The sequence below is a fragment of the Geotrypetes seraphini genome, chromosome 17 (genome assembly GCF_902459505.1).
Source record: "Geotrypetes seraphini chromosome 17, aGeoSer1.1, whole genome shotgun sequence".
Taxonomy (NCBI): domain Eukaryota; kingdom Metazoa; phylum Chordata; class Amphibia; order Gymnophiona; family Dermophiidae; genus Geotrypetes; species Geotrypetes seraphini.
Window position 1 is genome coordinate 4962580 of NC_047100.1, and position 12852 is coordinate 4975431.

At 41.6% G+C, this 12852-nt stretch overlaps 1 protein-coding gene across 1 annotated transcript in view; it reads right to left on the reverse strand.

Moving 5' to 3' along the window:
• The window catches only part of CHCHD6 (coiled-coil-helix-coiled-coil-helix domain containing 6), a 132342-nt gene that overhangs the window by 54444 nt on the left and 65046 nt on the right, over positions 1 to 12852 (reverse strand). The window contains exon 7 of the mRNA XM_033926714.1: positions 11660 to 11730. Within this exon, the coding sequence (XP_033782605.1) occupies positions 11660 to 11730 (71 nt within the window). The remainder of the gene's footprint in view (positions 1 to 11659; positions 11731 to 12852) is intronic.

The following is a 12852-nucleotide window of genomic DNA, read 5'->3' on the forward strand; positions in this document are numbered from 1 at the left end:
GCTGGGAAAAGTAAACCAAGGTTCACAGTCACAGACATGATTCTTTACACAGCTCTGGACAGATATCACATTAATCTTCAGAGCAGGACTCCCAGTTACTTGCATTCTCCGTAGGTGGATCCTACGGTTGCTATGCCATTCTGCAACGCTCTGTATGCCAGCCAGCAAGGGCACATTCAGTTAAGACAAGAGGATGAAAGCTCTATACTGAGGCATGATTCATGAGCAATGCCCTTTAGAACTTTTTGAGGGGGGGGGGGTGTGATTTAATTGCTCACCTTTCCAATCCTGAGCTCAAGGTGAGTTACATTTCATATTCAGTGTACTCTTTTCTTACCCTGGAGGACTTACCCTCTAGATTACAAACCTACTACCCTGCACTAATATACTGTATTAGTAAAAATGTTTCACTGATATTGCAAGTTAGTAAATCTAGCCCTAACCCCCTCTTTTACAAAACTACGATAGCGGTTTCCAGCGCGGGGAGCCACGCTGAATGGTCCACGCTGCTCCTGACGCTCATAGGAACTCGAGGCTTAAGTCCTTACCTGAGATAATATCTTCATATCTTAATAAATGATCTAGAAACAGGGACGAAGTGCGAGATAATAAAATTTGCGGACAACACCAAACTATTTAATGGAGCTCAGACTACAGAGGACTGCGAAGAATTGCAAAGGGACTTGAACAAACTAGAAGAATGGGCGGCGAAATGGCAGATGAAGTTCAACATTGAGAAATGTAAAGTATTACATGTGGGGAGCAGAAACTCGAGGTACAACTATACAATGGGAGGGATGTTATTGAATAAGAGTACCCAGGAAAGGGACTTGGGGGTAATGGTGGACATGACAATGAAGCCGTCGGCACAGTGTGCAGCGGCCGCTAAGAGAGCGAATAGAATGCTTGGTATAATCAAAAAGGGTATTATAGCCAGAACGAAAGAAGTTATCCTGCCGTTGTATCGGGCGATGGTGCGCCCGCATTTGGAGTACTGCGTCCAATATTGGTCGCCGTACCTTAAGAAGGATATGGCGTTAGTCGAGAGGGTTCAGAGGAGAGCGACACGTCTGATAAAAGGTATGGAAAACCTGTCATATTCTGAGAGATTGGAGAAGCTGGGTCTCTTTTCCCTGGAGAAGAGGAGATATGATAGAGACTTATAAGATCATGAAGGGCATAGAGAGAGTAAAGAGGGACAGATTCTTCAAACTTTCTAATAACAAAAGAACAAGAGGGCATTCGGAAAAGCTGATAGGATACAGATTCAAAACAAATGCTAGGAAGTTCTTCTTTACCCAACGTGTGGTGGACACCTGGAATGCGCTTCCAGAGGACGTAATAGGGCAGAGTACGGTACTGGGGTTCAAGAAAGGATTGGATAAATTCCTACTGGAAATGGGGATAGAGGGGTATAGATAGAAGATTACTACACAGGTCCGGGACCTGTTGGGCCACCGCGTGAGCGGACTGCTGGGTATGATGGACCTCGGGTCTGACCCAGCAGAGGCATTTCTTATGTTCTTATAAAGGAGGGTGAAAGAACTTGACCAAGACAACAAGAAACATCACTGGGAAACGTGGCATACAAAGCCTGCTCTGACCATTAAGCAATACTAGAGGTAGTGGTTTGTTTTTTTTATTACAAATCTGAGATATTTCCTGTGCATTGTAACTCATCTATTATGGATGTTAGTTATTAAGCTGCCCAAGAAAACCAGTAGGAAAGAAGGAAGTATTGATGCCCTGGTATAACACTCTGGTGAGACCTCATTTAGAATATTGTGCACCATCCTATTTATATCAAAAGGATATAAACAGGATGGTGTCAGTCCAAAGGAAGGCTACTAAAATGGCCAGCACAAGCGTGTGAAGATAAAGATTTCAAAATGTATACTTTGGAGGAAAGGCGGGAGATGGGGGAATTATGATAAAGACATTTAAATACCTACAGGACATAAATGCAGATGAGGCGAGTCTCTTTCAATTGAAAGGATACTCTGAAATGAGGGGGCATAAGATGAAGGTGAAAGGGGATAGATTCAGAAGCAATCTCAGAAAATACTTTCACCGAGAGGGTGCTTGGAACAGCCTCCTGGTGGAGGCTGTGTAGACAAAAAGTGTTATCTTAATCAAGAATGCTTGGGACAAGTATGTTGGCTCTCCAAGGGAGAGGAAGGGATAGTAGATAGCATGGTTATGCAGACTAGATAGGACTACTGGGCATGATGGACCACTGGTTGACCCAGCAGCGGCAATTCTCTGTTTCTTACAAGTTTATTAGCTTTCTGATATACCACCTATCAGGGTTACTATATAGGCAGTTTACAATGTTCAATAAACATAGTTATAGGCTATTAAGTTTAGAATGGAATAGCATCTCCCTGCATTCCCCCAAGAAATACTTGAAGCAAAATCCCCACCATCTTTCAACTGATGGAAGGAGAGTTTTCTGAAAAGTATCCCTGTTGTCTGGGGTTGGGAACATGTCTCCTGTGGATGCTGATGGGATTGAGGGAGCAGAAAATAACCCCCCTTTTGCCTCCCTGGATCCAACTCGAGATGAGGTGAAGAAAGGTCAAAAGTAGTTCCAAAAAGGGTCTTGACTGTCAAAACAGTGGTCTTTGATTTGATCCACTGCTTCCTTGATCTTTTCTCCAAAGAGATTCCCTCTCTTTTAGGGCAAGTCAGACAGGTTTTTTTTGCACATCAAATTTAAGGTCCAGTGCCTGAACCAATATTCATTTCAAGCACCTATTATAATGGCCACTAATATTCAGTAATAGTAATCCAGCCTCTAAAATAACCAGTGATATTAATTGATGTATGTAGTCTGGATATTATATTTTGAAGAAAAAGATATTACTCTTGTGCATAAGACGCCTCAGCCCCACCACTCCACCGCAGAAAAGAATTTTATCACGCGGGAAGCATAGTGTGGTGCTTCATCATTGGCTGTCTACACTTATTTTTTTGATGATATTCTCTATCGTATACTATTTGCTTATATATCCTTTAATGCTATTCTGCAATGCTTCACTTATAGTTATTTTTAGTATTAGTGATATTAGTACTAGATAGTTAAAATAGTACTTATCTCAGCCAAACCAAGGGAGCCAGACCCGACATGTTTCGCACGGCAATCGTGCTTTTTCAAGGGTCTCCCGAGGTCGCCGCCGTCATCCGACTCCAAAAATTTAGTAAGCCAAAGATCTTTACTAAATTTTTGGAGTCGGATGACGGCGGCGACCTCGGGAGACCCTTGAAAAAGCACGATTGCCGTGCGAAACATGTCGGGTCTGGCTCCCTTGGTTTGGCTGAGATAAGTACTATTTTAACTATCTAGTACTAATATCACTAATACTAAAAATAACTATAAGTGAAGCATTGCAGAATAGCATTAAAGGATATATAAGCAAATAGTATACGATAGAGAATATCATCAAAAAAATAAGTGTAGACAGCCAATGATGAAGCACCACACTAAGCTTCCCGCGTGATAAAATTCTTTTCTGCGGTGGAGTGGTGGGGCTGAGGCGTCTTATGCACAAGAGTAATATCTTTTTCTTCAAAATATAATATCCAGACTACATACATCAATGAACCAATATTCATAGCAGAAGCTCTAAATGAACTTTTGGAAATCATTATAGGTCAACATGACACTGTGTTTCCCACACTCCCTTTCTCTTGTCCGCTAGTCTTTTAAGCAGTCATATATAGTTTTCTTGGGAAGAAACTGAGAAACCTTCTACATTGACCACAATGCTCTGCATGTGCAAGAAGATAATGCAAGGAACAAGCATCCAAATCCTTTTGGCTTTCTTGAGAAAAGAATCAGTCGCCACTGACTGGTCTGGTAGCTGCTACTTCTGAAATCTGAGAGGCTTTGTAACTGTATACATAAAGATAGCTTTTTTGCTAACAGGTTGCACAGGGAGGGCAATATCCCATATCCTCATCTATCCATCCTAAAAGGTGCCTTTCTTTGTAAGAAGTTGAGAAATTGAAGAATATATAGACATTTTTCTTGATGTAGAAAAAATAGATCTACTAAGAACCATGAAAAGGAAAATCTAACACCTCATGACTCAGCATAAAAAACCGGCACCGAGGTGGTCCTATTCTGTAAAACATCATAGAAACAATGTCATGCCACAGAATGGCTGCCTGAACTGTAAGCTCCGTAGGGGCCGAGTAGTTATACGAATTCAACGGCGTTTCGAAAAGAATAATTTTCTGGCGCATTATACCATTTTCTTCCGCTAGTGATGACAACTCGAAAGAAATTAGAGAAGTTTTGTTTTTCTGCAGTTAATGAGGAAAAATTGATGGGAGAGAGTAGTGGACACCTGCTCAGGGAAAAAAAAAGATGGCGCCAGGACCCTCCGAGTTGGAGGATAAAGACCAGACTACGGATTCTGTAGGAGGTGTGGAGCTCACAGGTACGACTTTGAAGTCCTGGCTTCATGAATTAAAGGAGGAGATAGTGGGAGTTCGAAAAGATGTTAAAGCAGCAATGGCGGAGTTGCGTATGGAAGTAGCCCACGGAGGGCCATGTGGCAGAGCTTACTTAAGAAATCATGGCGGTGTGCTCAGAGACAGAGCACACGGCTTCCACAATTCGAGAGTTACAAAGTCAAGAAATGCTGAAAATCCTGCACATAGGCAGTGCATCACTCCAGAGCTCTTTGCTTACATTTCTCCAGTTTGGGCTTCATATGATATCACCCAGGTTTTAGGGCACCGATAGTCTCCTCGCCCTCAGAGAAGCAAGTCTTATCAATTGATTTGCCCTTAATGCTGAAATCAGATCCTGCATACACTATACAGTTACCTTAAATCATTAGAACTCGTGGCATTTCTAGCTGAATAATACTGGCCAGTCGAACTAGAAGATGTACCATCATCACTCATCTATGACTATTTCACGAATGAACTACCACTACAAAGGCAGAACCGACATTTGACAACATTACTCAACCTCAACGAGGCTAGTAAAATTGACTGCTGAAGATAAAACTGTTTTCTTTATCTCATGACAACACGCGCCGATCAGGGCTTTATCTGATGATGTCAAAAGCACCGAGATGAAAGGATGAAACAAATCATCCATAATCAGCGCTAACTCAAGAGGGAACAATGGAAATTATTTCATAAACTGAGATGAACATGATTTTCAGATCCTTACAAGGTACATTTTTATCAATCACTGATAGTGATTAACAGTAAAAAGAGGATTTAATCAAAAAGTACATAAACACGATCTTATGTTGAAACACCACAAATTAATGACCGTGGATCTTTGTTATTAGATGATAAAATTTCAGAATAAATTATTCTGGCCAGCACATGATTTGGGCCTAGTCTATGGAGTTATAGTATTAAGAAGTTTATCAAAATCCTTCATTGAAATAGTATGCGCACTGGCTTCAAAAATTTCTCAGGACCAACATTTCAAGAACTTGATTAACTTTAATTAGAAGTATAGTGGAATTTAACTACCTTATTTGGAATTTTGGTTAGCTATCATAGGCTAAATTCTCATCGGAAAGCGAGCTCTTTCTAGTTCACAGAGATGTCTGAGGCAGCTTCATTTGGGGTGGAATATGGTTGCTGGAGACTTCAATCACGTAAATATTAAGGAGCATATTCCTCTATATTAGTTGAGTTCTACTGGCTGCTAATCCTGAAGAGAAGGCAATTTAAGGCATCGTTATTAGCATAGGTGTCCCTACAGGGTGGCAACTGCCACCCCAATTTCAGGCAAGCTATTTTCCCCCCGTTTCTGACCACACCAACGGACCATAAGTGCTCTGTAGGGCACAGAGCATGGGCAGTTAAAGCATTGCATTGACGTTGGCTTACGTGGTCCGCAAGCAAGCAAAATCATTGCTTGGTCCTCCATGCATGCCACCACAGTGATTGCTTTGCAAAGTGCACGGACTACCGGACTTTCTCAGAGGTCATTTTCAAAAGGGAAAATACTTTCTGTTCGAGAACGGGTGTGACTTATGGACAAGTTAGGCAATCTATTACAAAATCTCTCTCAAAGGGTCTGGCAGTGGAGGAATTTCATGTCGCTCTTCCTTGGAAGCATCAACCTAGCTTGCACCTGTGTGTGTGTGTGTGTGTATTTATTTATTTATTTATTTATTTGCTTGTAGTATTTATATAGTACTTATAGTCTAAATGGTTTACATTCAGGTACTCAAGCATTTTCCTTCTCTGTCCTGGCAGGCTCACAATATCTAATGTACCTGGGGCAATGGAGGATTAAGTGATTTGCCCAGGGTCACAAGGAGCAGCATTGGATTTGAACCCACAACTAGGGAATGACACGGGGACAAATTTTTCCCTGTCCCCGCGGGAACTCATTTTCCCGTCCCGTCCCCACGAGTTCTCTTCCTGTCCCTGCCAGCTCTGTCCTCATCTGCACAAGCCTCAAACACTTTAAAACCATAAGTGTTTGAGGCTTGTGCAGTTAAGGTAGAGCTTACAGGAATGGGGAAATTTGAGTTCCTGCCAGGATGGGGACAAATTTGGCCCCTCAGGATGCTGAGGCTGTAGCTCTAACCACTGTGCCATCCACTCCCCTTCCACTGGTATTAGGAGAGATGTCTGAAATTGCTTATGAAAAAAAGTGGGTTCATATAACGCAGATAGAAGTCTACATTCAGAGAGAGTGCCAGCGAGTCCTGGGATGGGAGCAGCTCGTTCACCTGTGACATACGTTTCTACCTTCTCCCAGGTGGTGGAATAAGCCTCCTCAGATCCTGCTCACTTTATGGAAACAAATGAAGACTTGTGGGGGAAGAGGTCTGCGTTTGGACAGGCTAAATAAAATAAAATACATGAAGGGCAGAATTACTACGTTTTTCTTTAAACAAGCACCTCTGTGAAACAGGTCCTAAGTAAAATGATTGCAATCTTTGGTCTCATCCCCACAATGACTCTTGAAAATCATTTCTAAGAGGAGTAAAAACATACCGAGACATTTAATACAAAAGTTGTATTTAATGAAGACAAATTTTGTCTTTGAAAAATGTCCTAACTTTCAACAGATACAATATGCTTGGGTTCCTATTTGATATCCCTCCATCTGTTAGAGCAGTTCTGTCAGTGGCCAGCAGGAGGCAGGGTTTTAGTGCCTTGCATATTGCACATTGCATATTTAGCAAACAACATACATGGGGTGCGAAAGAAATACCGTATGCAGTCAGGAGGTACAGTTTAGGGGCCCTGCAAGCACATATGGCTGGAAGGAGGTAGAGGGAGCAGAAGCCACTATGGGGGGTAAATCAGTCTGTGGGGGCCAAAAGAGGGAATGAAGGTTAATACTGGATTCAGCTCATGGAGTGGAGAGAAGAGTGAAGATCAGGTTGGGGAAGAGTGGGGATGAACTAAGGAGGAAGGGAGCGAGAAAGCAGACAAGAGAGGCAAGGTGGTGGGGCCCCTCAAATATCTGTTTGATTTTTAATGTGATTTTGTTGTTATTATTTTAAACCACTGTGGGAAGAACTTTTTTTTTTTCAAGAAATGTTATATTTCTATCCCACATGACAACTTGATTAAATACTGTTGTAAGCCATCTTGAAGTTTCTTTTTTAAAGGGGGAGGGATAATCCTATCACCACACGCCTTTTTCAGATTTAAGCTAGCAATGAAAGAATATATGCATTTATAGGGAAACTAGAATATACCTGACTTGTAGGGAAAAATAAAACAGAAAAAAAGAGAGACAGAACTTTTAAGTATAAATCTGTAATGTCTGCACTAAGCCTTCATCTCTCCACTGATTTTTCACCGATTCAGCGACTGTAATAGCATTTAATCCTCGCGAGCTAATCTAAATGTAACACTCAAAAAAAGACAAAGGGATGATGCAGAACGCTCGTCTCCTGTCTTTTGGGAGTCTGGCTTTCTCCCCACAGAAAGCATATTAATAGAGCTTGCAATGAAATGCTATTTTATTCTCTGTATCATGGGAGGGATTAAAGAGATGCTGGGTCATGGATTTCTGAGCATTCTGAATAGGATGTGTAAGGCATTGGGGTGTGGGGGGCAGGTGGAGCGAGTTGGAAAGTGCTATCTTTCGTGGGTGGTTACTGATGTGGACAGATTGCTACAACACGACAGGGAGTGCAGTTTTGGTTTACAAGACTTGAATTTTTCTAGTTAAAAAAAATAATAGCAAATCGTAACACTTTATGAGAGATTTCCAGTTTCCAGAATGGCAACATACATGCAGGAGGACACTGAAGATCTCGGCTCAAGTTCTATTACAGTACTATGAGGCTCTAAAGCAGGGGTGTCCAACCTTTTGGCTTCCCTGGGCCACACAGGCAGAAAAAAAATTTTCTGGGGGCCGCACAAGCGCGCAAACGCTGCAGCAAGACAGAGGAGGGAGCCGGCAAGACGCAGCAGAGGAAAACACTGCATCACCCTCGTCCGGGGCTGCACAAAATGCTTCACGGGCCGCAGGTTGGACACCCTAACGCGATATTGCAGACTGTGGAGGCTTGGAAGGAGAGCATGAGACATGTGTTCTCCCGAGGACAGCAGGATTATTGGTCCCTCATTCAATGGAGTCCACGCAAGAGATTTCACCACAAGTTTGATTAGCCACACCTGAGCAAGGTAACTGGTCAAAGTGCAAAGAGAGGTCATAAGTCATGAGCCTTGCAACAATACAAAAATGACTCCAGCAGTTCTGATTCGGAAACCTACCTCTTTAATTCTTTCCAGCAATTTTGATATATTCAGCCAACTGACTCACTCGACTGAACTTTTCACAACTTCTAGCTTTAAACAGCCCTAATTAACAGTGAGATGATTTCTTACTACATTGCAAAATAACTTGTTTTCTGACAATGCACCAGTGCTTCCCACAGTAATTCTTGACATCTAGGATGGTGTTTCCATTTCATCGTTTGGGTTTCATTACCAAACTGAACACGCATGTCACGCCCAGGTTCCATATGCTGGGGTCTCTTAATTGGGATTCCTCAACTGTGGATAGATTGTTGTAATTATCCTACAGCTCCAAATGTAAGTCAATTAAAGAAGATACTTCCTAAGCGCAGTCTTAGTCATTTTCTTTCCATGGCTTCTTCTGAGCCCGATCCCAAAGGGACATGCTTAATCTGTTTTTCATATTTTGTAGTCATTTCCCATAAAACTATATACAGTGTAGCAGTGCAGTACAAGGGTTCGTAGACGGAGCCTCCCTTCTCCCTCCTGTGTGGATTTCAATTATGAGCCCATTGAGTTTGAACTATTGTAAGGGAAAGGCAAGAGAGATGGGATTCAATAAACTACCTTGTGGTTTATATATTCTAGAAAAGCGCTTACTTTGAACCTGGGGCGATGGAGAGTTAGGAGACTTGCCCAGTGTCGCAAGGAGCTGCATAGCATAAGAACTGCCATACTGGGACAGAGCGAAGGTCCGTCAAGTCCAGGATCCTGTTCCAACAGGTCCAAAGTACCTAGCTAGATCCCATTTTATGCTTCTTATCCTAGGAATAAGTAGTGAATATCCCCAAATCCTTCTTACGGACTTTTGTCTTAGGAAATGATCCAACTCTTTTTTTAAACACTATCTATTTTCACTACATTCTCCAGCAACAAATTCTAGAGTTTCATTTCATGTTGTTTTAAATCTACTACTTATAGCTTCATGGCATGTCCCCTAGTCCGAGCATTTTTGGAAACAGCAAACAAGCGATTCACATCTACCTGCTCCACTCCACTCAGTATTTTATAGACCTCTATCATATCTCCCCTGAGTCGCTTTAGACTTTTCTCATAGGGAAGCTGTCCCATCCCTTTAATCATTTTGGTCACCCTTCTTTGGAACTTTTCTAATTCCGCTATATCTTTTTTGGAATGTGGCGACCAGAACTGCACAGAGTCTAGGTGTGGCTGCAGCACTGGGAATTGGACCCAGTTCTCAGGCCACTGCAGTACCCATTAGGCTACTGCTCCACTCCTACAATTATGATACTGCTCAATTTTTAAATATTAAATCATTTTTGTACTCATTATTCTATAGGATCTTCTTAGTATCTGTGGTTTTTATCATGCATCATACAAATGGTTAAATATTTAGGATGCTACGGCTGTTGTCGAAAAAACTAAAATGTACATATGGCTCAGGAACCTTCTTCAGAACAAGTGTGTCATGCTGGGTCTGAAGAGTGGCCCAGAGAGACCAAAGACCTGCCTTCAACAGTGGTGATCCGGATCCATTCCTTCTCGGGGGCTTTGAAATAAAATGTGGCGATTCCTACATCTGTGACCAAAGAGGGATTTATGAAATCATGAGTGGTGGAATGCTCTTTCAAACAGAACTAGGGGATTATGCTGTGAAATAGTAACTGATTTTTTAAAAAATTTACAATATACTCAAATTATTTGGTTCACTAAAAAAGAACAGTACAACAAACGACATACAAAACCATAAGAGAAATGACTTACAGTTAAAGCACAAAAACCACTAAATAAAAATCGCTATAAATCAAAGTAGAAGAAATATGGAGAACACACATAAATGAACAAAAGAGAAACAGCAGATTTCAAAGAGCACAGTTAAGTTGTAGAATCTGTTGCTGGAGGACGTGGCATCGCTTTTTATTTTGCACCATCCGAGAATCAGGGAAACTTTTCACTGAATTATCATATTTTCTACCGCAAGACTATTTCAATATTCCTGTGAACCTAAGAAACTAAGGCTGTATCTTTCACGGCCAGTAAGGCAGATCACTGGGACAAATACTTGCATATTGGTCTCTAATTCATCTCTCCTCACACGAGTAGGACCTGAATCCCAAGTGGCATATTTATTCAGTTTTCTATACCATTCTCCCAGGGGAGCTCAAAACGGTTTACATGAATTCATTCAGGTATGCAAGCATTTTCCCCCGTGCTTGAAAGCAAACTACAGGGAGACACAACCAAGGCAAGCAGAGATAACGATTTAAATGTAGATCATGAAATGGCTAACGGCTTAAAACGACAAGTTCATGGGGAGGGCCCAGATATGCCCATGCACTCCTTACATTCCCCGTCACATCTGGACACTCCCGTCTCTTTCCCAATGTGTTTGTACACTTCCAACATTTTGCAAACTCCTGGATAAAACTGAAGGGGACTATTGTTGGTTGACACTCTCTACACCAGTGTCTTGCAAACTTTTTTCGCCACAGCACACTAAACTCAGGGCCGCTTCTACAGGGCCTCTGAGCATGCACGACTGTCGACCGGTGACATCACATCAATGTCTGCACATGCTCACAGGCCCTGTAGACAATCTGCAGGGTTTTGGAAATCCCTCCATTGCCAGGGGGGCAGAGAGGAGGAGAGACGCCGGTGCCGGCAGAGAGCGACTTGTCTTTTTCACGGCACACCTGGAATCTCACCACAGCACTCTGTTTGCGATATAGTGCTCTACAGAGACATTACGGGAAGCTATATGATGCAGCCACTGACATCTTTCTGCTACTTTCACTTGGTTTATACAAAAGGTAGTAACAGCTAAATTCTTCCCAATCTTTGGGCAAAGATCTTCCAATAGTTTGCTGAAAAGTTCTCATTTATCTTTACTGAATTGAACGTCTTATGAACTAAAAATGCCCAAGCATTAGAAAAGCCTTCTTACTTGATGCGTAACTCAGCATTTGTGGCAGCGGTGTGGAACTGCTCCGATGCAAGCTTGTAGATCTCAGCATTCTGAAATGAAGCAAACATCGCTCATCACTAGGGTTTATGCCTTGTGTGCGTTATGGCCACAGCAAACAACGCTCATATTTCACAGTAAACACTACACTGCTGTGTTACAGCTTACGTGTGCAAATACAGGATGAAAAATGACATTCGCTTCATTGATACCCCATGCAGAGAGGCCTAGATGTCTATTTTAGGCCCAACGTGTAACACATAAGATCTCATTCATTCTTGTTATGTTTGAGCAGAGGGTGATTTGTTTGCCTGGCATCTCAAAAATAAGCAAATCGGGATGTGTTTTGGCATGTAAAATCTCTCTACATAAATCCTATGCATTCATACAGTTGAAAATTATGGATTAAGCCCATAGGTTTTCTGCAATATTCATTAAAATTAATTAGCCAGAACAATCACATAATATCCTCTAACGAGTTCTCTTTAGCCAATCACACATGCCAGTGGCGACACCCACACTTTTTGTCAGCTCCATAATCATTTATATTGCTTCACAAATGTTGGAGGGGTTTTTAAAGGAATTTCTGGTGATCGGCTGTATTCTTCTTAAACTCAGGATTCTAACGTCAGATGAGCTCTGAAAATGCATGTGCTAAAAATCATTACACTCGGAGGGGAGGCAATTTTGCAATGTTTTCCTCCGCTGACCGTCAAACATGTCCTTCATATTAACATTGAGTATCACCAAAAAAGGGTTTACATGGATTTCAAAGCAGTCGCTCACATCCTAGTGAACTTCACAGCAAGCTATGACAGAAACAGTACTCTATGCAAAGAAAATGCAATCTAAATACAGCAAGGTTTAAAAAAAAAAATAATAATAATAATTACAATCTAGAGCAGTATTCTAACTTGCTTTTATAGCGCAGATGATACAACTACAAATCCCTTTTTCTTCTCCAATTTTATTTTTGGATATAATTTTTTTTTAAGTCTTAAATGCACCACAGCCTACACCAATGTTTCATATATTGTAGCATCTTCTGTTCTTTCTCCTGCGTCTCTTGGGAAAACTAACAGTACGGTCTGTAGGCCTATCGTTAGTGCCAGTGTTGCATCAACTGAGAAACTAAGAAAACCACCATCAAATTCTCCGAAACAACAAACGCAAAT